Source organism: Camelus dromedarius, chromosome 17, assembly GCF_036321535.1.
Source record: "Camelus dromedarius isolate mCamDro1 chromosome 17, mCamDro1.pat, whole genome shotgun sequence".
Classification (NCBI taxonomy): domain Eukaryota; kingdom Metazoa; phylum Chordata; class Mammalia; order Artiodactyla; family Camelidae; genus Camelus; species Camelus dromedarius.
The window spans coordinates 40,228,009-40,252,591 of record NC_087452.1 but is presented as its reverse complement, the minus strand read 5'-3'; the positions used below and the strand labels follow the sequence as shown (position 1 = coordinate 40,252,591).

The following is a 24,583-nucleotide window of genomic DNA, read 5'->3' as shown; positions in this document are numbered from 1 at the left end:
AAAAAAAAAAAAGAGAGTGACAGGCAGCTGCACTCACAGACCACTTACAGCTCTTCTTGCTTCTAGGGTAAACAGGAACAGATAAAGACAGTATTTTCCTCTAAGAAATAAGTGCTTCATTTGCTACGACAAAAAAAAAGTGACCCAATATTCACAGCATTTGAAGCCTGCCATAAAAAAACTAGGCTCCACTCTTAGACTTCCCAAACCCCAGCTCTGTGGCCTATCACCTCATCTGTAAAATGGGGCTACAAGTATCTTCCTGTGTTGTTGTTAAAGGGTTCAATGAAATAACACACGAGAAAACTCTCAGCAGCATGCCTGGTGACTATAGGTACTCAGTGCTGGTTTCCTCCTTTTTCTCTTAGAAATAAGAAAATCATTCAAAAATCAACACCATGATTTATTTTGTAAAATGCTGTGCCTCGATTTTTCTACTCATAGTAGAAGAGATTATTATTCTGCAAATACTCCCTCTCTTAACCCCTTAACTCTGGGAGGACCACACTGACTCACCCCCTGAGGCTGGGCTTGGCCATGTGATTTGCCTCACGGTTGGTGAGCATAGTTCTGTCTTCTGGCCGCTATAGTATAACACCAAAGACTGGGCAGTTTATAAACAACAAAAATGTATTTCTCACAGTTCTGGAGGCTTGAAGTCCAAGACCAGGGTGTCAGCATGGTCGGGCTGTGGTGAAAGCTGCTGCACACTGCCAGCTTCTCGCTGTCTCGCTGCCTTGCCTCACGTGGCAAGGGACTGCACTAATCCCAATCAGGGGGGCAGCGCCCTCCTGACCTAGTCACCTCCCAAACACCTTACCTACTAACATCATCACCTTACAGGTTAGATTTCAACATATGAAATTTGAGGAGACACAAACATCCAGACCACAGCATTCTCCAACCCTTGCTTTGGACTTGGCCACATAGCTTGCTTTAGCTAATGAGATATTAGAAAAAGAGCTATACAATGGTCTTGAAATATGTTTATGGAGTAAGGTTTGTCCACTTATATTTGCCAATCACTATGAGAACATGACACAGGCAGCCCACTGGTCCGAGGAAAAGATTCCCGACCCAACCTTGCAGCCAAGCTGAGCTGAGCCTAGCCAAGAGCATCAAAGCCACCCCAGCCAACCTGTAGACACAGGAGCAAGCATAAGAGGGGAATGGTCAAGACGGCAGGGTAGGAGGATGATCTTAGCTCACCCTCTCCCATGAATACACCAAGAGAGACATCCACGGACCCACCCTTTCACTCAGAACACCTGCTGAACTTTGACAGAATATCGCCGTCTTCAAAAGACAAAATTCATCACAAATCTTGGCTGCCACGATCTGACCCATGTGGACAGCTGCAAAAACAAAAGATTCCAAGAACAAAGAATTCCTACACCAAGAAGCTTGCAACAACCAAGCAACCCTCCTCCCCTTTTTAGTATAAAAGTCTGAATTCTGACTTGGGGAAGATGGTTCTCCAGGACCTTAGTCTGCCATCTTCTTGGTCTGCCAGCTTTCCAAATAAAGTCACTTTTCCTTGCCCCAACCAAAAACATAAAATAAAATAAAATAAAACATCGCTCTTTTAAACCACTGAGTTAGGGGGTGGTTTATTACACAGTAAGAGCTAACTGATAAGACTACATGAAAAGTTAGTTTTATCACCTTAGATTAATCCTTGTGTTAGTGATGAAGATGAGCAAATATTGAAAGTGAAACCACATGCCAATATAAGGTCTATAGAAGCCACTACTGAGCTACTTGTTTTTGACATTTCACAATTCATATATGAAACTTGTTTCGTTTTTGGAAGTGTGTGTGTGTGTGTGTGTGTGTGTGTGTGTGTGTGTGTGTGTGTGTGTGTGTGTGTGTGTGTGTTTGGTGTACGTGCCGATCTTTCACAAAGGGTCCTCTGTTCACTGAAATGTTTGATGAAACTTTAAAGTACAGGAGACATTTGGCGCATCCTTTTAAAAATAACTTCTCGAATGGCAGCCACTCTGTTTTCTCCCAGGGGAAGTATTTCCCATACACAATTTGCATTTTATGGAACAGTTGGTCGCATGAGCCTTCTGTCTCTGCAACTGAGTTATAATTACGACAAAGTGCAGGTAAATGGAGTTGCATTTTAAAAGCGCTTTCAAGGAGCTGGAAACCTCTATTATCCACTTCAAACACTGGAAACTTCAAAGAAGTTATTCCAAAAAATCCAGTTTGGTAGGATCAAGTCCTCAAATATAGAAAAGTATGTTTTCTATCAAAGTTATCATGTTTGATAAAGATGAAAGGCTGAAGGCAGCGCTTCTCAAACTTTAATGTGCAAATTCTGAGTCAGCAGGCCTGGTGGAGCCCACGATGCAGCATTTCTAACAAGCTCCCAGATGACAACAGTGCTGCTGGCCACACTTTGAGTAGCACAGGACTTCAGGAGGAGCTGAAAGAAGGCCAGAGGTGGGGAGGTAATCCAGAGAGCCCCAATCTACTGGTTGGGCCCTGGGATGAGTGTTGCTCCGTCTCTTTGGAGAAAAGCTCTCTGTCGCTCTTGTCTGTTCCTCCCCAGTCCAGGGAGGGAATGTCTACCCACTCTCCAACTATCTTAACTGAAGTTCTGGAAGACAGCAGGTTACTGTTGCCCAGAAACAACCCAGTGGGTAGCCTTGAGGAGTGGGGATTTCCAATCACATTTCCTTGTGGCTTTTTGAAGTGGACAAAGTTCTATCTCTGTTAGTAGGGCTGAGTGAGCCATGCTTGGAAGCCAGGTGGACCAGGGAACGGCCTCCTCCTCTATCCAGCTCCGCCTTCCTTCGTATCACGGTGCCCAACGCCAGGCAGGCAGGCAGGGGCAGCAGTTTGCAAGCCCAGCAACCTGAGAACCTCTGTGAAGTACACTTGCCCAGGAAAAGTGCACCAGACATCCCTCACACACGTCAACTCTCAAGATCTTCCGTGAGTCCAGGAGAGTCTTTCCCCCGCTGTAACCAGAGCCATCCTGGGAGTACACCTTTGGCACCTCCCAGACAGCACCGGCCACCAAGTTCGCAGCTTTGTACTTGCTCAGGGAGGCTGGAGGAGACACAGGGCTGGGGGCCTGGTGGCCTCAGGCTGGGAGAGCTGCCTTTTCTATGTACTGCGCGTATCAAATGACGAGGAGCAATGCTGGCCCAAGGCCAGGATTTGCCCCAACCATGAGGCGCTAGGTGATGAGGTGACAGGATGAAAAGGCGTGTAATTGCTGTCCTCGTTCCCTGCGCAATGTGGTCATTACTTAATTGAAGATGAAAGGGCTATTTGCAGGCAGTGGTGGTGGTAAGTGTTTTCTATCGCACTTCCATCTTCAACCTGCCCTTTCCTGCTTCCTGGTAATGACGATAATTTGCACTTTCAAGCCTGTCCTTTCTGATTTATTCTCCCCTACTGTTTCATTCATGTCATAACAATCCCACTGGGAAGTAAGTAAAAGATTTTTCATCTTTGAGGAAGGCCAGTCTTTAAAAGGGAAAGGCTGGACAAGTATTCTTTATCCTGATAAACGCAGACCATGTGTCAAGAATGCTCTACCACCGAAAACAGACTCTATGAATCAGCGTTTCCAACCCATTTGTAATTCGGGTCTTTGTAGCACCACCCTGGCAATGAATGGGCTGCTGTCATCACTCTGGCAGAGCCGAGGTTCTTCTTTGTCTTTAAATGACTCTGTTATTGTCTTTTCTGTGTCCAGCAGCAATTCTTCCTAGTGACCCCAGGCTGTTGAAATGCTGACTGTCTGTGGTACAACAGCTCTGCTGATGCCATTTGGCCAGATGTCAGCTTGGTGCCCATCGATCCTTCAACTGTCTGATGACAAAGGAGTTATTCACTCCTTCTTGACTCAGTTAGGATTCTGGTCTCCTGGCCTCCACTCTGTCTTTGACTGCAGGGGAAATGGGCACATCTTGGCTAATGCTAAAAAGACAGATTTAAATGTGGCTGGAAAGAGCTGGCCTGTAACCATGTATAATTCTGGACCGCAGCTATTGGCAGGGCCCCATTTAAACTCTGTGGGTCACAAACCATTAAAGCTAGGACCTTTCTCAACTCTGTGTCTTCCTGCATTATAGTCAATCCCCTGGAATGCCTCCCTCTGACTTTGAATATCCCTACTCATCTTCTTAAAAGGCTCAGTTCAAAAGTCACCTTCTCTAGATGGTCCCTGACCCCTCCCCAGCCCAGGAGAATCCTAGCGTAACCCAGATGGTTGGCGGTGAGAGGAGGTGCCACACCACGCAAAATCCAGGTTCAAATCAACACTGGTTCAAACCTCTAATGCTATTTCCTTTGAAGCCCAAAGCCTTTCCCAAAAGCCTGTGAATCTGTGCTTATGGAGACCAACAGTTTTTGGTCTCTGCTTCCTTGTTGCAGCCTGTTTTGCACTGCATCAACCCACAAGGGAAAGTCAACCCTTTCACCATTTTCACTTAACACAACATCAACAATGAAGAGACCAACCACCTCTACAGCAGATCTCACCGAAGAGCTGACGGGCAGCAGGAGTTGGCAGAGCATGGGGGTGGGCGAGAAGTCAGGGAGCAGGGGCACACAGCCTATCACCTACCAGCTGAAAATCCAATTTAGACATTCCTGTTCCACAAAAGTCCTCTTTCCAACCAATAGCAGGCTCCCCACCCAGCACCTGTGCCCTGCTGTGCCCTGACTCCTCGTCTTTGATCTACAGAACTGCTTGGCCAACTCCCAGGGCCTCTCTGATGACTTCGCTCCACTGAAAACTGAGGGCATACGTATCCCACTTTCCACCCCATGCACTTACCCAGGGGCAGTCCTCTACCTGCGCAGAGCACTAGGAACTCACTGTTAAGATACCATTTTCCACCTAGTGACATGATCCACGCCTTCATTTGCATATAGAGCATTTTGCATGTTTCCCTATTTTCATCCCATTTATCACAGGTACGTATCACGCATGTGCATGTCTGGATTGATATGGTGCATTCTGTCTTTAATCCATGATTAATTATAAGGCACTGAGAAACTCAAGAGGGAAGTGACCTGGGCAGATTTGCGAGTTTCTTTTGTTTTTAATAGCTCTGATTTTTTAATATAAGGAATACAATGTATGAGGTCAAAGAGATAGTAGACAGACAAATGAGCAGACTTCCTATAGAGTCCAGGAAGGAATCAAGACAGCTTAGATTAGGGTAGGGAGGAAGGAGAATTCTGTTGGATCCTGGAGACAATTTGGAGGCAAAAGCAGGATTTGGGAACTGGTTGGATATGGACAGCGAAAAAGACTGAGGTGTGAAGAATGCCCTCAGACCTGCGGCCAGAACAACAGGTTCTATTCACTGAGCTGGGGGATGAGGAAGGAAGACAAATTCCTTTCTGTTCAATTTGAGATGTTGGCCAAGTGGAGAGGTCTAGGAGGTGGGTGGGTCCACATCTGAAGAGATTGGGGCTGGAGTTAAAGAGATCAGAGGGTTGCTGGGACCTGGGTAGAACTGGCAGTTAAACTGTGGATGGGATCACTGAGGGGGCTCACACAACAGCACAAGGACCGAGGGCCCTGGACTTGTGGAACTGTACTGGCAGGGGAAGAGCAGTCAGAAAGGTAGAAGGAAAATCAGAAGAGAATCATGTCTCAGGGAACAAGGAAGTTTAAAAAGGATTAAGTGAGTGAGTGGCCACTGAGTGGTCGAGTAGTATGAAGGCTGGGAGACACCAGGGCTCAGACTGCATGACCGATTCCACCAACCAGTACAGAAATGGAAGCATAAGGCTGAGCAGAATCTCAATAATAGGACCAATTTGGGTCACACTGAGGTTAAGGTGCTTCTGGGACATGCTGATAGAGACAGCCATGTGGCGATATAAACACACATTCACTCGCTGAATTCAGCAACACGTTAGTGCCTACGCTTGGCCAGGCTGGTACCTGGCACTAGACAGGTGGAAAGGAAAGACACATTCCTGCCCTCTGAGTGCTTGTGGTTTAGGAACAGAGCTAAGACACAGAACTAATAATGCTGGCATACCCTTTAGAGGAGGAGGCACAGCTGGGAGTGGGCAGAGTGGTACTGAATTGCCCAGAGACAGGCTGGGGGAGGTGCGTGCAATGGGGTCAAAGATCTGCATGGAGCATCTCAAATCCATGTCTCTGGCTTGTCCTGCTTTCTCTCCTGTTCTCTCATGTCTCCTTCCCAGTGCCTTCTGCTCTTTTATTTTGACTGAATGATGCATTTGGGGTTTGGAAAATCCGTTCTTGCTGCGAAAGAACCTGTATCCCTATGATCTTGAGATTCTGTTATTATACTGAGGCTCTCAACAGCGTTGAGCGGCAGGGCGACTCCGAATCCCCCAGGGTGCTTTTTAAGGATACACACGCCAGTCCCCAGCCCCCTTCCAAAATCCTAACATTTCACACAATTCTAGTCCCTCACCACCTGCCCACCCAGAACCAAGACAACAGTGAGGCTGAAAGTAGGTGCTCCTGAGTTGGAGGCAGACTCAGAGACCAAGCAGAAGGAGTGGAGAGGAGGGCAGAAAGGGGTGGAATGGTCCCCAAGCTTCCTGCCAAGGCTGCTGGGCCGGTGGGCAGCTCCATCGGCCCCATCGGTGGGAACAGATCTGGGGATTGGTAGTGCTTTCTTTCGCTCAGAAGTTTGCTCAAATTTTCACTTGAACTGATTCTGTGATCTGCACATTTTTTAATTAGCCACGGTGAAAGACACCTAAAATTATCATTCTGCGTAACTAAAAGAGGTCATTCGTAGACTGGGTGTACTGTTTCTACCACTATTTGTAACTCAGCATTCCAGCTCTACAGCATGCTGACTGAGCTTATGGCTAACAATTTCTAATATTTTCACAACATCCTAGCTCATGCATGAAGACAAATCTCACCCATCTGTTTTTTCTGCTAATGGGTCAGTGATGCCCCCACAGCTAATTATAGCAATCACATAGAAAATAACATGTTTACTTTGAAAAGCCAGATTTGGTTTTTGTGATGGGGTAGTTCTGACAGATGCACAACTGTTTCTAAGAGGGTGAAGGTCTTTATTCTTTTTCATCTGTAAGAAAAAGCCACGTGGAGTCCCTCTCTGCAGTTACCGTGAAAAATACTACTGCGGACATTGTTATATTGCCTGGGGTCCCTTATTTATTTTGGAATTATACTCCGAGAAGCAATGACACTGCCCTCCAAACTCACTGCTATTACTAATAGTTCTGCAAATTCTCACGTGCCTGTGAAGGAATATTATTATTAAAGAGGCCTAAGAATTAAGGTGAACTGAACTAAAAAGCAGATTTTCTTTTATTTAATCTGTTTTCTCGCCCTCTCTCCATGTCCTACGTATTTCTCTAAGCTGAATGGCTTTATTTACATAATTGTCCATCTTTGTTTCCTTTCCTCAAAGATGTCTTTGATGCAGAATAACTGCCTCTCCATGTTCATTTTTATTTAGCTCCAGGGAAAGTTCTAATGCATTTCCTTCTTGCTGGTAGCTTCTTACAACCAGTGTAACCCAAATAGAAATGATCTGAGACCCTCCTTACTGTCATGAATGTTTGGAAATAGCTACCTCCTCTACTGCAGCTCTATCCCCCTCTTTCTGACACCAGGAAGTCACTGAATGCAGCTGTGAGGTTGCCAGTCCACTGGGTTCAACTGTCCTCTGCTGGTGAAGACCACCCTCAACTCAGCCTTTGGGATTTACACTTCCTTCCCTTGGCTTCCAACACACCACCATCTCCTGATTTCTCCTCTTATCTTAATGAATGCACTGGCACAGTTTGAGCACAGAAGGAATCAAAAAAGGAGTTGGAGATAGTGTGACCAATGATATGGGTGAACACCAAGAAAGGGTGATGTCACAGACGCCAAGAGAAGAAAGTAGTAGTTTACTTCTCAAATGCTGCAGAGAGGATCAAGTCAGAAAGAAACAGTGAGAGGGCACTGGGCTGGCAATACGGAGGTCAAGCACACTTGGGCATGGGTGGTCTCAGCAAAACAGTGGAGGTAGAAGCCTGTTCGGAGGGACTGAGGAGAGACAACATGAGCAAGTGGGGAGAGTGACTATAGACAACGTTTCAGAAGAGCAGAGAAATGGGTCCGGGCAAGGAAAGAAATATAAGTAAAAGGAGTTTTTGTTTTTGTCTTTTTAAGGTGGAAGATTCTAGAGAATATCAGCATTCTGGTGGAACTAACTCTACACAGAGAGAGAAATGATAAATGCAAGAGAGAGAGGAGAATACTTCCAGGAGCAACATCCTTGAGAGGGCAAAAGAGGAAAACAGGGCTACTTCACCCATGGTAAGAAGTTGGCAAGGCTGAGAGCAGAGGTACCAACGCAGTGAGACTTGGAGATGTGGTGGCCAGGTGACATTTGTTTCCATCTGACTGCCTCTATATTCTCAGTCAAATACAAGCAAGGTCATCGGCTGAGAATGAACACAGGGGAAGGAATTTGGCTTTGAGAAGAGGAAAGGTGTATGAAATCATCACTGCAGAGAGTGGGAAAAAGAACATCCTAGGAATTGCAGCAAGAAGTATGGTGCTGACTCCCCATTTGGGATTTGTGGTCCAGAATTTAAAATGAGGCTGGCTAAGGAAAACAGAACTATTGCATGTAAACCACTTAGCCCTGACCTGGTACACAGTGCACACTCTGTAAATGCAAGCCATTATGCTTTTGCCACTTAAATATCTCTTTTTTGTTTGCTTAGATGGGATACAATCCTGTCAAAAAAAAAGAAAAGAAAAGAAACTGAATCTTGGGTGACATTGTTTTATCAGCATTGTAAATCCATTAAAGAAAGAAAATGTTTCCAATAAAGAAAGGTGATTAAACTCAAAAGTCTTGAAAATGTAGACCCCACGGCCTAAGAAACTGACAAAACACGAAGAGCTGATCAATTAAATAAGATTTTATAAAGACCTGGTGCCGCAAGTTCACGTCTCGATGTGGCTGTTACCAGCGCTTTGTGCAGCCCTGTGACGCAGGGACGTGGTCCTTCTGGGATTACACACCGTGGTGGGCAGGCTACGACACGGGCATACTGAATGCAAAAATAAATAAATAAATAACAGGTGGCTCAGCTAAAAAAGTGATAGAATCGATTAAGTAGCTCCTATATTAAAGTGAGCTAAGAAAAGAATTCGGGCGAGCTATTATTACAATGAAAATATCAGCATAAACTTGAGACTTGGAAAGGTCACTGGTCTACCCTTGAAACAAGCAGCAACGACCTCCTGTGTCATCTCACTTCCAGAAACTGTATGAGATAATATAACATGCAGCCCTAACTCCCAGGCTGTGGTCCTCGCCCATCCCTCACTGGAGGGGGGAAGCGGGCAGTGCCCTTGGAGAACAGAGCCAGGTGATCGATCAAAATCCATTTGTTTCATCTTACTGAGACAACCAGAGCTTGTGTCCTTTAACTTGTCAGTGTATCGGGGAAGGGAGAGACCAGTGTCTTCACAGTGATGAAGGTGAAGGAGATCCAATTGCTTTTTTTCTTTCCAATCAATTGTAACACTATGGTTTTATACTTAATTCGTTATCAGCTAAAACCTTGTAATTACCACAAAATTAGCTTTCGTGTTCACTTGAAGCAAGCTTCAGTGACTTCTTTATTCATGAGTGATTTTAGGTTATTTGTCAGCAACCACTGAAACTGAACCTGACTGATCCGAGTCGTACATGTCACCAATTGGCCAGATTTGCTCATTCTTTCCCTGTAAAAATACTAATAAACATAGCATGACTCAAATGGTATGCTTAACCTCCACAAGGGAGTAAGAATACAGGAGAAAGAATGTGGAATTTGGAGGCAGACAAACCTGGGCTCAAATCCTGGCTATGCCACTTACTGTCTATATGTTCTTAAGCAAGTAATAAACTGCTGAAGGTCTCATTTTCCTCATCTGTAAAATGGGATAATAAAAGCCACTTCATAAAATTGTTATGAAGAGTAAATAAATAATACCATGTGCTTAGCACATTTCCTGGCCCACAGTGAAATATACAAAATAACAGCAACTCCCTTTGCTCCCTCAGCATATGCCTCAGTTCAGAATGTGCTTCCTCTTTGCAGCTATAAAGTGGGCCGACTCATATTTACCATGTATTCACAGTATATTTAACTCCTGACACAGTACTTGGAAATACTAAGAAAATCTGCAAGCTCTCAATTATAAAAGTGGGAAATGGTCAAACCGACATAACAGAAATTCAATTACATGATTTATAAGCTGGTTCATTTCCCTGCCATAAAACAACCCAAAGTTTCCCTGCGATCAAATGGCACATCCCTAAAAGTCTTCTGAGGTGCAGGTTTTTAGAAATTTATACCACCGGTAAATAAAGAAACACACACACGCATGCACACACACATTTACACCGCTGGTGAGTAAAAGGAGCGTCGTCTAAAAAAGCTGATTTTCCTTTCCTGAGTGTCAGACACATTCATAGCTAAAGGTTTAACCTCATGACAGATGCCAAGGAGGAGCTTATTCATTCATTCAAAACACACATACTAGACTTTTCCTTTCAACTAAGGTGAGTTAGTTCACTGAATTTACTCTCCCACCTGAAATAACCAAAATGCAGGACAAAAATGTAAAAAACCACAGTTTTCCCAGACACTCCACAGGAAACAAAGGATAGTGATCCCTGGGAAATGGAAAACAAATGAGGTGAGCCCTGCAATCGCCCCACCTAACTGCCTGGGAAGAGTTTCAAAGGCAACAGGCAGAGCCCCGCAGACTCCTTAAATTAAGTAGAAAAAGTTAAGAGCCCAAGGACACCAAGGCTGCTAGAATTCACAGGCAGAATATTGAGAAGGAAAGAGCTTCACAAAGAGAGAGGAAACTAAAAAGTTCTTGGGTGCCCCTCCAGTATTCAGAAGACTACTGATTGGCATAAGAGTGTGTAAGGAAACTATGTGAATCCTGGGAAAAAACCACCCAAAAGGATTAGGGAGAACAGTACACAGCACTCGCACAGGGCTGGGGATGGCGCTTCTATACATCTCTTACTGGTCCTGTTTCTCTGGTGGAATGCACACAAATATATAGAAAGGAATTTGTTCCAGGGAATTGGCGCACGCAATCATAAGGGCTGGTTAAGCTGCTTTTGTAAGGCTGTAGGCTGTATCTCCACATCTAATTGATGCACAGTCCACAGGGAAGGATGTCAGTAAAGGAAAGTCAGGACGAGAACATCCAAGTGAGCTGGAACCAGACAAGCATGAGCTGGAAACCCATGAGGATGGACTGAAACCCATGTCCTTTCTTGCTGCCTCTGAGCTTGGTGCAAGGGTATCCTACAGAAGCTGGGGTTCTCATTCATGGAGCTAAAAGCACACACCTGGCTGTGAGTAAGAGAACCTGAAGGAAAGTCGGGGAAAGGCAGGGTAACTGCAGACCCAGATATTGCTTTATGTCATGGAGGTGAATCAGCTACAAAAGTGATTCTTTCCTTCTACCTCCCAAATCTCTTAAGCACAGCCATCACGTCTTGCCCAAACTGGAAACATACAAAGACGCATATTCTGGGAAATGCAGTTCGGCCTAGCAAAGTTGATACATCATTAGTCATGACACAGAGAGCAAATAGAAGAAAAAATGAACAGAGTATCTGTAAGCTGTAGACAACTTTCAGCAGCCTAATATATTTATAACTGGAGTCCCTGAAGGAGAAGAGAGAAGGACGGAGAAAAAAAAAATTTGAAGAAACAATGAACAAAACTCTTCAAAATGTGACAAAAATTATAACCGTGCAGATCCAATGAGCTTAGTGAAACTCAAACACAAGAAACATAATGAAATCTACACCAAGGCACATTATAATCAAATTGCTCAAAACTTGTAATAAAGAGAAAATCTTAAAAGCAGCCAAAGGAAAAAAAAATTTTTTGTACCTACAAGGGAATGAAGATATGGATGATAGACGATTTCTCACTGGAAACCAATGCAAGCAAGACGACAATGATGCAACATCTTTAAAGTTCTGGGGAAAAAAAAAACAACAACAAACTTTCAACCTAAAATCCTATACCCAACAAAAATAATCTTTTCAAAAATAAAGGTGAAATAAAGATACTTAAGACGTACAAAAACCAAAAGAATTCATCACCAGCAGACCCACGCTACAAGAAATGATAAAAGCAGCTCTTCAGGCAGAGGGAAAAATAATGCCAGGTGAAAATACGGATCTATGCAAAGCAATGTTGAACACTGGAATGATAACTACATGGATAAACATACAGGACCTTTTTCTTATTATTCAGACCTTTCTGAAAGATAACTGACTGCCTTAAACAAAAATATAAACAACGTCACGTAAAAGTAAAACGTGTGATAACAATAACACAAGGGTTAGAAGAAAAGAAAGGGCCGTGCGTGGTTGCGAAGTTCTTGTACTCCAAGGAGAGTGGTACAAAACACGTGTGCTGAACACATTTTGTGGGCAGACCCTGTTAGGCACTAGTCATGATGAAAGCAGCTTAACCTCTCGACTGGAGTTTACTTCCTCCTGTTCTCTCTTAGGTAGCTTAACTGGCTTTTTTTCTTTTTCTTTTTTTTTTCTGCTTGAAGTGATTAGCAGGAAAACTGTAGGGTAGGACATCTTGTTTAATAAAGTGACCATCTTTTAAGCGCTTCAGGTTTGCACTGGCAGTGCATTATGAAGCAAAGGACAGAAGATGTGGTGCTGTCTGAATGTTAAAGAAATACACCCCTGGAGATGAGGCATACTGTTATGTATCACCATTAAAACCATTTCAGTGCTCAAAATAAAGGACTGAAGGCTCTACCTCCAGGTCAACTGAGGTTATAATCAAGACCAAATCAGCAGTCCCCAGGTTCATTCATAATAAATCCCTGGAATTAATAATATTCAAACACATTTTCTAAGCTTATTTCAATTTAAATTACTTCCACTTAAATAGATGTGATTCCAAGAACATCTATTTTTAAGTGGGGAGTTGCACACATTGCCAGGAACGAATCTGGCCATGTCAAGGTCATGTCTCATCGAAGACAATTTAACCTTTCGGGACGGGGGGAGAAAGAGAGCAGGGGATGTACTAACCCACATTTCCCCTAGAGCAGATGGATGTGTGAACAGGTATGGCGAGATGGGGTGACAAAGGATGGGGGTTTCTGCCTCAGGCACCTGACGCTACACGTTTGCTCTTTTCTAAGGTGAGAATATACACATAAATCATACAGCAGCAAAGGAGCTTTATTTCCGTGCATACTGCCACCTCTCCTGGACTGTGCTAATGGTCAGACTGCATGAATGGACAGCCACCGTTCCAAGCAAATTTGATTATGATGAACCAAAGCGACTGTGGCTATAACGAAATCTCACAAGAGCACTGGACCAGAGGAAGTGGGAAGAGAAGCACCATCTGTGTTCTGTAGGAACATCTATACATTTATAACTCTCCATCTACTGCCCCAACATCACAACGGAAATCACTTCCAAACATTCTTATCATACAACTCCCAGAAGACTACAAACAAATAAAGCTTCGTCTTCTGTGAAAGGCACTATAGTAAGTGCCTTTGATACATACATTTTTCAAATGCAATCATTATAGAACCCTATGAGATAGGAATTATGATGTCCTTTCCACAGAAGACTGAGACCTAGAGGGATCAAGGTCCCACAGCTATCAATGGCTGAATAAGGACATGCTATCAGATACAACGCTAAAGCCTAGACCCGAAATGCCACGCCAGAAACAGGCCACTGGATCCAGGTATATTCAAAGCATATACTTGACCATAAGCCACCAATGCTGTGGAAGTCCACAAGGGAGGTTAATTCTCGAAGGTTGGTGGGAAAAGGAAAAAAAAAAAAAAAAAAACCACTCTTACAGGACAAGCTTGTGATTGAAACCCCAATGCTGAGCTCTCAGGAAAGCAGGTCTGGAACAGAAGTCAAGGATTGGGGGCCTATGAGGCCATCTCCTTCCCCCAACACCCCAGACTCAACTCCCAGGACCAACTGGCTCTACAGCAAGAAGTTAAGGAGATGAGAGGGCTCAAGGACACAAGAGAGGAAAAGGAGAAGGGAGTTGGCTAGTTCTGACCCCTGAACTTCCACGCATTAAAAAAAAAAAATAGTGAGACCTATCTATGTCCGTGACCCACAACATATAGGAAGTTACAGGAACCTTGTCTTTTTACCTCAGGGAAACCTCCTCAGATTTCTTGGGTTAACTCCAGTAAGTCTTCAACTTCCCAGATCCCTGAAATTTTCTTCCTATTATTTGCTTCGTGATTACATGCTGGCTTGCTTTAACTCTTTTAGCTTCACAAGCTTCCTGAAAATTAAAAAAGATACTGACCCTTTAATACATGTACACTTTTTCTGTTCAATGTAATACTCTCCAGATACTCGACACACAATGTGCTAATTGTCATCAACATGTTGATCATCATTGCTATTTTTACTGCCTATATACACAAAACCTATTCACCCACCTCTCCTTACTCTTCTCCCAGCAAAATGGTTAAATACAAAGTACCTAAGATTAGGAAACAGGCCTAGGTTACGGCTTTCTCTTCTCTAGGTCTTCTGATCCACTCTACAGAAACTGCCTCAGTAATCATTGTTTTAGACAGGTAGCTAACTGAGTTCTGTTCAGACCCTGTAAGTTGTTAAATCACTTGGCAACATGGTTCCAGCCAGGAAGTGCAACTTTAAACTTTCATCTATGTAACTCATTCAAAGCTGAGATGTGACAAATACTAGTTATGATGCTCAGCGTGTGACTGAGACATTCACGCTTTGGGTTTTCTCTTTGCCCTTAGTATCCTGGGAGTGCTAGCCTCATTGGCCGGTCATTTGGGATTTGTGACTTCCCATTTCACTCATGCAGTGACAAGACTCTGGAGCCAGCTGGAGGTGGATGGGAGCCTTCCCTAGAAGAGTAAAATTGGGTGTCTGCTCTAAGCACTGGGCAAACATTCTTTTTTGCCTGTCATTGTGTTCACATTTTCTTACCTTCAGATGTGCAAGATACAAAGAGCTTATTTCAGGCTGTACACCCAGAAGAAAAGACTGCCTGGACTATTTTCATACTGAAGGCCTTAAGCCTTCAAGCAGGCTATACAAATGTTCTCTTAGCCTCATGCATAGCTCACTAGGAGATTTCAGGGTTTGGAGGAAAAGCTTTGTGGTAATATCTAGAGTTTAACTAGAACTTTCATTCTGCTGTCTCCTCACCAACCAGAATGGAGTTAGGTGGATCAATCTGGGTCCTTTGGGGAGCAAACGTCAAGACAAGGTGAGATGCGCAAGACATTTACTGGGGAAACACCTGTGAGGGAAAGAGGAAGGAGCCAGAGAAGGTGACCCTGCAAAGGAGAGAGGGAAGAAGGGTTGAATAAGAAGAGTCTTAGACTTCAGCACAAGTTTAAGAAAGTTCAGCCAGGCCAATGGCAAGTCATGGAGGAAAGTTGCCTGTCAGAAGAGTCCCACATCTCTCAAGAACCGGCCCGCAACAGGATCCTTGTTGAGTCACCAGGAGCAGCCTGTGGGAGGCAGGACCTCAGCGATGTTGAACTTGGAGGGCAGCAGCTGGTGCCGTTGGTCAGTTATGCTCACTGAAGCTGGAGACCTGAGAGGCACACCATCACAAGGCCTCCACAAAAAGCAACCTCTGGATGGACGAGGACCCGAAGTCTAACATGTCAGCGTGTCTTCAGGACCAGGTGACTCAAGAAACCACTGCATAAAACCCACCACTGTCTTCATGGTAGGCAAACTGCTGGGGACGCTGCCCACTACATCACAGTGTCCCCTTTATGAGAGTCCAAGAAAAACACCTCCTGTGGCTCAGGGCCAGGCAAAGTCATTCCTCCTGCACAACTGGTATGTTTTCACCCTGTAGACATACGGACTTTCTAGCTGAACTTCTCTTTGTCTTAACCATTAGGAAGTAATGAGCCAGATCTGGGGTCTATCTCTAGTTTTGGGGGCTTCTCTTTTTCAACTATTCTTTTTTTCCCCTTAACCTTCCCTGATTTCTTTGGTCAATACTACTGATCTCTGCAAGTGAGCTAAACTTCCTTCAGAAATAAGGTGTGACGTATCTCCTTGAACTAGGCTCGGTACCATTTAGAACCAAAAATACTAGATTTTAAGTACTTTAGTCCTTTCATAACTTTACATATACGTCAAACCCTTTCACTCTAAATCAGTGCTGTCCGATAAAAATAGTACGTGAGCCACATGAAATCTTAAATCTTCTAGTAGCCTCATTTTAAGAAGTAAAAACAGGTGAGACCAACAGTTTAAGCCTCTGAAAAGTCAGTGTGTGCTCTACACTGAGAGCACATCACAGTTTGGACCAGCTACAGTGCAAGAGCTCAATGGCCACATGGGGCTAGTGGTGCCTGTGCTGGACAGGTCAGGTCTAAACACAAAGGGTATGAATGATAACCAAAGAGCCAGAAGCATGTTCAAGATTATAATCACAACTGTATCAAGTCATATTCATAGCTGGCTTTGACTGAAGAGTTCTGAGCTCCTGGGGGTTTCTGATGCTGACACCAGGTCTAAGAAAGCATGAGTTCTCCTGGCAGGGGTAATGACCATGAAAACCCTAAGATTTCTGGACCTTTTTAAACTCCTCTACGTTATTTTTTTTCTTGATTGGACCAACCTTGGCTCCTTCCAAGAAACAACAAAATATAAAATGGTTTGGGACATCTAGTAAGAAAGAGAGATAACAGAGATAGAGATGCATTTTATTTATTCTGCACTTCATCCAGAGCAGTATTAAAAATTACTTTAAAGTGTGTTTATAAAGGTACAAGACTAAAGAACAGAAACACCGTAGATGTAATCAACACATGAACAACAACAACAAAATTTGATTCTCATTGTTTTAGAACCAGCTCTAAAACTTTACGCTTTAGTTTGGATAATAAAAGTGTTACTTAAATCAGGACTAAAAGATCAAAAATGTAGTTAGATTCCTGAGAGCTGAGAATTTGATTTTTTTCAGGCCATGAAAGCCTCCATTTCTACATGAGTATAAAGAGTAATAACTACATCATAGAATGGCTATGAAGATGAATAATACTGTGTATAATACTTACAAGAGGTAAATAGAATGCACTAAATAAATGGTACCTAGCAACACAGTTAATCACAGAAGATTATGAAAGCCAGGTATTCCTAACCTGGGGTCTGCAGATCCTTGGTCCCTGGCTAAAATTGGGGATGGGGATGGGGTTGTGGTTAAGAAAGGGATTCCTAAAATTGGATGGGGAAAAAAAAGACTACACCTATATTTTCACTAACCGCTTACTTTTTTAAACTTAAAGTTTAAGAACAAAATTTAGCTTTTCCTCCATTATGAATGCTGGCAACATCCCAGACGTATGTGAAGGATCTGTAATTTTGCACCAATGGAAGTCACAGATATTTTCATATTACACTTCTGATGTTACAGACATCTCAAAATACCTTTTGAAAATTCCAGCCGCTAATAACTAACAGACCTGCTGCTAAATCTTAATACATTAGTAAAGAAGCAACATGATGTTACCAACTTATTGTTTCTAATTTCAATAGATTAGGTTTCCTTTGTGTTTCCTATGTTTTATTTCAAGCACTTTGAACATTATTCTGAGGAGTCCACAGTCTTCACAAGACTGCCCTGGCACAAAACAAGGTTAACAGTCCCTAACTTTTAGTCTATCTCTTTGCTTCCAGAAAGCCACCCAAGTTTGACAAGTTTGACCCTGCCTGGGTGAGCGCATTCCCGTAGTCCCAGGTTTGTCGGGTATACCTTGATTAGAAACTTAATGGCAGCTCTGATACCTCTCTTATCAAATAACCTTCCTGTTCAAAATTTTGTGTTCAAGTTGACAGGCTGGTTTTCGGGTACGTTCAGTCAAGCTGTGGGAAATGCCTGGCCCCCACTGAAGCTGAGCAGTGGTTCGGAAGCGTGGTCCCAGACCAGCACCATCAGCATGTTCCGGCAGCTCGTTAGATTTGCAAACTCTTGGGCCACACCCCAGGCCTCCCAAAACGGAAGCTCTGTGGTCTATCAATCTGTTTCATTAAGCCCTCCGGAAGATGCACGCTGGAGTTTGAGAACCACCACTCTGGGGAACCGGAGGGCCGCCCAGTCCTGGGCAAGAGGCTCCCCTCGCCTCTTGGGACAACAGGCCTCCTGCAAAACGAGCGAGGCGGGATGGGGGAAGTGGAAAGGCTGAGGGGCGGCCATCGAGTCGAAAGCCGGGGCTAGGGGCCTTGTTTCGCTCCTGTACCCGGATTTTACTTACATTACCCAGGGCCTCGAGAGTGACCGGTGGAGATTATCTCCCCAACACCGACCCCTCAGCGTTGCCATTGTACGGCGAGAGAAGGGGAGTCTGGAGAGAGCCTGCAAGCCAGCTCCAAACCCGCGGTAGCTGACCCCACGGTCCTGTAGGTTCTCTCTGCTCTGACCCCACGGGTCTTCCCGGCTTTGCTGCCCGGAGCTGGAGGGCGCATTCCCTGCTGGGAATTGAGGTCCCGGAAGTCTGCCCGCCCCAGGCTTTCCCGGCTCGCTCGCTTCGGAAAAACTACAAGTCCCAGGGTGCCTGGCACGGGTGGGTCACGTGGGAGGGGCGGCGGGCGCGGCTAAATAGTCTCTGCCGGCCATTTTGTGGGAGAAGCCGCAGCGCCGCCTCTTCTCTAGCGTCCTAGCATCCGTCGCCGCCGCCTCTTCCTCCGCCTCCTCCTTTGCCTCTTCCTGCCTCCTCCCGGCTTCCGCCGCCACCGCCGCTCCAGCCGCATCCCAACCCCAGGGCGAAGCGTCTCCTTATTTATTTCCGTTTTCTCGCCACTGCAGCCTCCTGACACAGTGATCCGGGCGGGCCCCGCAGGAATTTTATCCCCTCACCGGCCTCACACTAGTATCGCATGTCCACTATCCAGAACCTCCAATCTTTCGGTAAGATCGGGTCGCCCCGCCGCCCCCTCCTGTCCCCTTCCGTCCCCCGCGGGCCCCTCGGCCGGCCGGCCGCCCCTGCCCGCCCTCGCCGGGGCCGCTTGCCGACCACCTCCCCGAAGGGCCCCCGGCCGCCCTCCGCGCACCCCGAGTGGGGCTTTGTTTCGGCGCCCAGAAGATGGCGACTGGGCCCCTGGCGACCCCCTCCCCGAGGACGGCCGCCGGACCCCGGCCCCCGCCCGCTACTCTACCCGCCTGCGCCTGGCTTCTGTCCCACGCCACCTCTGCGACCGTGTACCGCCCCCAGACCTGCCCTGCCTCTCGCCAGGGAGACCCTGGCCCGGGAGCTGGGGAATCGGCGTACCTTAGCGGTCGGGGCATTTAGTAAAAGATGCGGATCAGGCCTCCGATCTGTCACTGGGCAGTGGCCCAACCTTCTCTACTTGCGTAGTAATTTGTTACATTACGCTTCTTGATTGATTCATAGGTATACGTACATTTATCTTTTTTACTTTTTTCGAGGCAGAGTTATTACCGTTAAATGACTGGGGTGGCATCTGTGAATGTTTCTGTTGTCATCAGAATGTAATCGAGATGACGCACATTTTTATAGTGGCTATAAAAATGAGATCTTAACATTTCTTTTCTCTAATTAGAGGACTGTATTCAGCGATAGCATTATCTGCCTATAACAGCGTTTTTCTGTTTAGGCATCAGGAGACATACCAGCTTAAATCCTCTTTTTGTGAGAGTACTTCGAGGTTTTATTAATATTCTACCCCATCACCTCCTCATCCCCACCTGCAGGAAAAAAAGCAAAGGCACTAGAACCTTCTTTGCTGACTGTCTAGATTGTAGCATACCGTATATCTGGAAATTACTAAAAGATACTTTATTGCTTTGGATTTTTTGGTATCCCTTTGCAGACCCCTTTGCTGATGCAACTAAGGGTGACGACTTACTCCCGGCAGGGACTGAGGATTACATTCATATAAGAATCCAGCAACGGAACGGCAGAAAGACATTGACTACTGTTCAGGGCATTGCAGATGATTATGACAAAAAGAAACTTGTGAAAGCTTTCAAAAAGGTAAAGATGTTAGGGAGAAGAGATTAAAATCTAGTTATTGATGCACACCTCTAAACGGGATTATGGTTCACACCTTTACTTGACTTTTAGTGTGGATGAAAATGATTGGACCCAAGAAAACTGCTCATACCCTTAACTAACTTCCAGATATTTATGTCTGATCTCCCATCTTAAAATAAGATTTACGTGGCTTTCAAGCAAAATAAAATGTAAAATGCTCAGTTTGCCATGTTCCAAGTAAAATCATTTCCTTTATGTGACTTGCTGATTCATTTTCAGGTTAACTTAGGGAGTACAGGACACAAAAATCTGTTCCTTAAATGTAATCAAGCCTACTGAAATAGCTAATTTTAGTCTTAGAGTGAAAATAAAATCTCACTGTATTTGACTTATGTTGAACCTACTTCTTCAGAAATTTGCCTGTAATGGTACTGTGATTGAACATCCTGAATACGGAGAGGTTATTCAGCTTCAAGGTGACCAAAGAAAAAACATTTGCCAGTTCCTTTTGGAGGTGAGTGATTGGATGTTTTATGTACAAACTTGAGATTGCTTATAAAATTGTATTTAAGGGCAATGTGAATTACTATGTACTATGTAAAAAGAAAGTTGTGAATGAAGTAAATAAGTTAATTTTAAGTGAAGGACAGAGTTGGTACTTAATTTCAAATATGTATTGAATTGTTAACGATTTGCCACAAGTAATAGTGTTGCCATAACTTATTAACAATGATTCTTTTTAATGACCACTTCTATGTTTTTTTAGAGATGAACTTATTATTCATTAATTCTGCTAAATTAAATTTTATTTTGCAGGTTGGCATTGTCAAGGAGGAACAGCTTAAGGTTCATGGATTCTAAAATGAACCTAAATACGTGGAGAGTTTCTTGAATAATTTTGTTCTCTAAACCTAGTTTGGCTGCCTTGTGAAATGATTCTCTGCAGTAAACGGACTTTTCATTTATTTAATCATTCAAACTTCCATTCATATCTGCATGATTACAGAAAACATGGGGTATGTAGGCTAGTAACACATAAGAAAATTGCAGTAAGATGGTAATGAAACCCCGTATTCATCTTAACATGTTTCCAATGGAAAATATTTTGTTTTGAGTGTTTGTTTATTGTTCAGTTTATTACTTTTCACTTGATTAAATGTTTTTTTTTTTGTTGTATTAAACCATGTATGTTGCAGCTTAACAATAAAAAAAAATCTATAAATCCTTTTGTGAGCAGTTAGGCTCCCAAATCTAAGCAAGTAATATACACATATTTTGTCTTTCATAATTGGAGTTCTCATTCTGTGTATTCTTTCTAGTTAATTTCAGATGCTGTTAAAGCTAGAGGAGAACCTTTGTTATATGTAATTTGTGTTCTTCATTTACTGACTTAAAATTAAGTATAGGAACAGGAGTATAAACTCAATCAGAGCCAAGACTTTGTCAGAATGTACTATTACATTTTTAAAAGAAAATGAAGCATAGTTTAAACTTACGTATTAGCACATTTTATTTTTATTGGTTATGTTACTGGGATGCCAACAGAAATCTGTTCCTAAGTGCCAGACAATATAATAGACTCCTGACATAAAATAAATTTAGTCACAGGCACTACCCTGCAACTGTGGGTGGGTGGTATCACTATTCTACAGATGGCAGGCATTGGGGTTTGGGTTAACTTCCCTAAAGTGCTAGAAAGTGACAGAGTTGAGGGGCCAGCCCAGGGCTTCCAACCAGAAAAGCCATATTCTTTCAGTAAATCATGGTTTTGGTATGTGTTTCACCAGAGTAAGAGCTGTGGGTAATAGCACATAGGGGTTGAGGATTGTTTAAGAAATAGAATTTGCAGTTCTTAATTATGAGACTTCTGCAGCTCATTCTACTGAGTTCCAGATTTCTGCTTTTTATTGAGTTGTGATTAGATGCTCAGTTACACAAGCTGCGTCATTAAAACCATTTAGCCAAGACAGAGATGCATCTCCAGTAGTCCATTTCTTATCTAAGGGGGTTACATTCCAGGACCCCCAGTGGATGCCTGAAACCACAGGTAGTATCAAACCCTATGTAAACTCACCCTTCTCAGTACACTAATGGATGGGTAGCACATACAGTTTGGATACGCTGGAGAAGGGGATGGATTAGGTCCCACCCAGATGGAGCAGGATGGTGTGAGATTCCATCATGTCATGCTACCCAGAACAGTGCCCGGTAAAAACTTACAGGAATTATCACTAAGATTTTCCATTTAATGTTTCCATTTTGGATCACAGGTAACTAAAAGCACAGAAAGCAAAATCTTGGGTAAGAGGGGACTGTTGTGTAAGTAAACCTTTTAGCTTAATGCAGTGGGATAATGGTGGTGCGAAAAATGTCCGTCTCTTGGGTCACTACGTTCTGTACCCGCTGAACTCTTGCTCCTCTCTTGATGGTACTGCTTTAGAAAAACGAAATCAGCCCCCACAGAGTTTGCCTCTTAAAGATACTTCAGTAATAGGTTTTGTTACTTTTTCACCACATCCTATCTCCGAACAAGAAAGGCTGCGAATACTGAGAAGTGAGTACACTGGAATATAGTGCCAAATGTGCTGAGCTCATTTCAGGAAAATAGTATAATATGAGCAAGAGGTTTGGGAAAATTTTCCACCGTGACTGAGAAGTCCTCACTTTTCTACCTATAACTTGATAAAGCAAAAGCATGAATTAACATTCACAGTCATTCTTTATCTACTGAGATCTGAGCTAATGCCCAGAGAAGGATTATCTGTTAAGATGAGATTTAACAAGGTCGGTGGACCAGGGAAACCTTGTTACAAGGGAAGAAAAGGACCCCTTACCTTGGCACCCACAGTTAAGCTTTTGGTCATCACTTCACGTGTCAGGCCAGTCCCACTAGATGGGATCAAAAGCCTTGGGCAAACGTCTGGATTTTATGGGAAGCACCTCTCCTGATCCTCCCTTCAGCCTTTGAGCCCCAGATTGGACTTGTCACCTGTAGGACAGTCCCCATCCTTAGAGCAAGAACCATATCATGTACCCTTTACTTCTTATCTTTGAGCAATGCGATGGAAATAATATCTACAGATTTCTGCAATTTCATTGAAACCAGCCAAAAGATAAAAGTTGAACTATCACCCTCATGTAAGAATGCTGACTGGGAGCCTCAGAGATACCCAAGAGCATAGCTCAATGTTCTCGTCTGCTTCAGGGGCAAAAGGCACCAGGCGACACTATAACTGCAGAGGAAAAATAGGTTATGCCTTACAAATGCAGCAAAAATAGCTAGCCAGACAGTATCTCCTTGTGCCTCTCGTGTGGGAAGATTCTGATCTGCAGTTTTTTTAGTGGTCTGTACTTTGACAGTGCAACATGACACACACCGAGTCAAGGACTAGTAGATTTGTCCCTAAACCTCTAGACTCAGTAGAGGCCTTGGTGAAGCCAGTGGAAACTGACCTTTGGCTGGTTGAGGCACAGCCTGAGTAAACTGCTGCTATAGCAACGATGTCCTCTTCCCTTCAATGTCGGCCCCACCTGAGGCAGAGGGAAGCCTGGGGGAGCAGCCTGCTCTACCTGCTTAGGAACTCATGAGAGCTGTTCTCTGAGCAGCCCTAGAGAGGGGGCGGCTCTGACCACAGGGAAGGAACAGTTCCAGTCCCAGTCAGGACACAGTTAACCAAAATAATGTGAGAAATACAAAATGGTAACAGACTTCTGTGTGCCTCCTGTCACCAGCTGGGCTCTGGCTGAAGGAATAGGTGGTTACAGCTCAGGAAAAATCAAGCTAATTAGATTGCCCACACAGACTTGTTCCACTGGGCCTGTGAGGTTTCCCCCAACAAGCCAGAGTTCCATGCGGGAAGGAAACGAGAGAGGCGTGGTCCTGCTGTATCCAAAACCAAAGAGAACTCTCATTTGCAGTGGATGGCAGCCAGTTACCCTCACTTGACAGACAGGTGACAGCCATGCAACATGTGCCTGTCTGGTATCAGGGGCCAAAGTGAGTCAGCTGGGATTAAGCAGGGGCCACTAAGGGGCCTTCAGCACTGACAGCTCCTTTCACAGTCATTTAACTCCCTTTTCATCTGGATAGTGGAAGCTTGGAAGAAAAGTCATAAATCAGGGGAATGGCTATTTCTTCACTCCTGGAAAACCATTCAGGGTGGAATTAGTGCCAAGTAGAGGAGAGAATATCAAACTGTCCTTTGATGTTCCAAATCCAGGCATTATTGTGTCATGACATGTGGCCTGTGGGAATTCTCTGGCCTATACACAGAATTTAAAGGCAATTTAAACTCAGCACTTGTGGTGAGGATGCCAGTGTGAGGCAGGTGGCTCACATATTAGCTCATCAGTCTGATTCTGAACCTAGCACAAGGAGCTATAGATCTGCCAATGAACTGAGTGCATGATCTGAATTGTGGTGGTGCCTTCACATCAAACCAGTGAACAACCTGCAGGCTTCTTTTCATGCAAAAGCAATTACACAGATACAAGCACCACTCATTCAATGCACAAAGGGGACTAAAGTTC

The 24,583-nt window shown here is 44.1% G+C and overlaps 1 protein-coding gene and 1 long non-coding RNA gene across 15 annotated transcripts in view; one reads left to right on the top strand and one right to left on the bottom strand.

The window, feature by feature from the left end:
* Positions 1-24,583, bottom strand: part of LOC105084630 (uncharacterized) — a 128,448-nt gene that overhangs the window by 20,210 nt on the left and 83,655 nt on the right. For 2 of the 14 annotated variants that reach the window (XR_010384912.1, XR_010384924.1), the window contains exon 1: positions 18,314-18,553. The exons of 2 other annotated variants lie outside the window; for them this stretch is intronic. This is a non-coding gene — a long non-coding RNA (uncharacterized LOC105084630). Of the gene's footprint in view, positions 1-8,933; positions 9,055-11,919; positions 12,009-14,197; positions 14,335-18,313; positions 18,554-24,583 lie in introns of those variants that run through there. 10 more of the 14 variants (XR_010384919.1, XR_010384920.1, XR_010384915.1 and 7 more) reach the window with 10 other exon arrangements.
* On the top strand, positions 18,674-21,275 carry EIF1B (eukaryotic translation initiation factor 1B). Its single transcript, XM_031470025.2, has 4 exons — positions 18,674-18,966; positions 19,890-20,053; positions 20,466-20,567; positions 20,870-21,275. Exons 1-4 carry the CDS (start codon positions 18,936-18,938, stop codon positions 20,912-20,914), a joined length of 342 nt encoding a protein of 113 aa, XP_031325885.1. The 5' UTR covers positions 18,674-18,935; the 3' UTR covers positions 20,915-21,275.

Bases quoted from the DNA above. Each gene is read 5' to 3' on its own strand.
- EIF1B (XM_031470025.2), top strand. From the start codon at position 18,936: ATGTCCACTATCCAGAACCTCCAATCTTTCG. The intron at 18,967-19,889 runs GTAAGATCGGGT...ATCCCTTTGCAG, and splicing joins CCAGAACCTCCAATCTTTCG to ACCCCTTTGCTGATGCAACT. The intron at 20,054-20,465 runs GTAAAGATGTTA...CTACTTCTTCAG, and splicing joins TTGTGAAAGCTTTCAAAAAG to AAATTTGCCTGTAATGGTAC.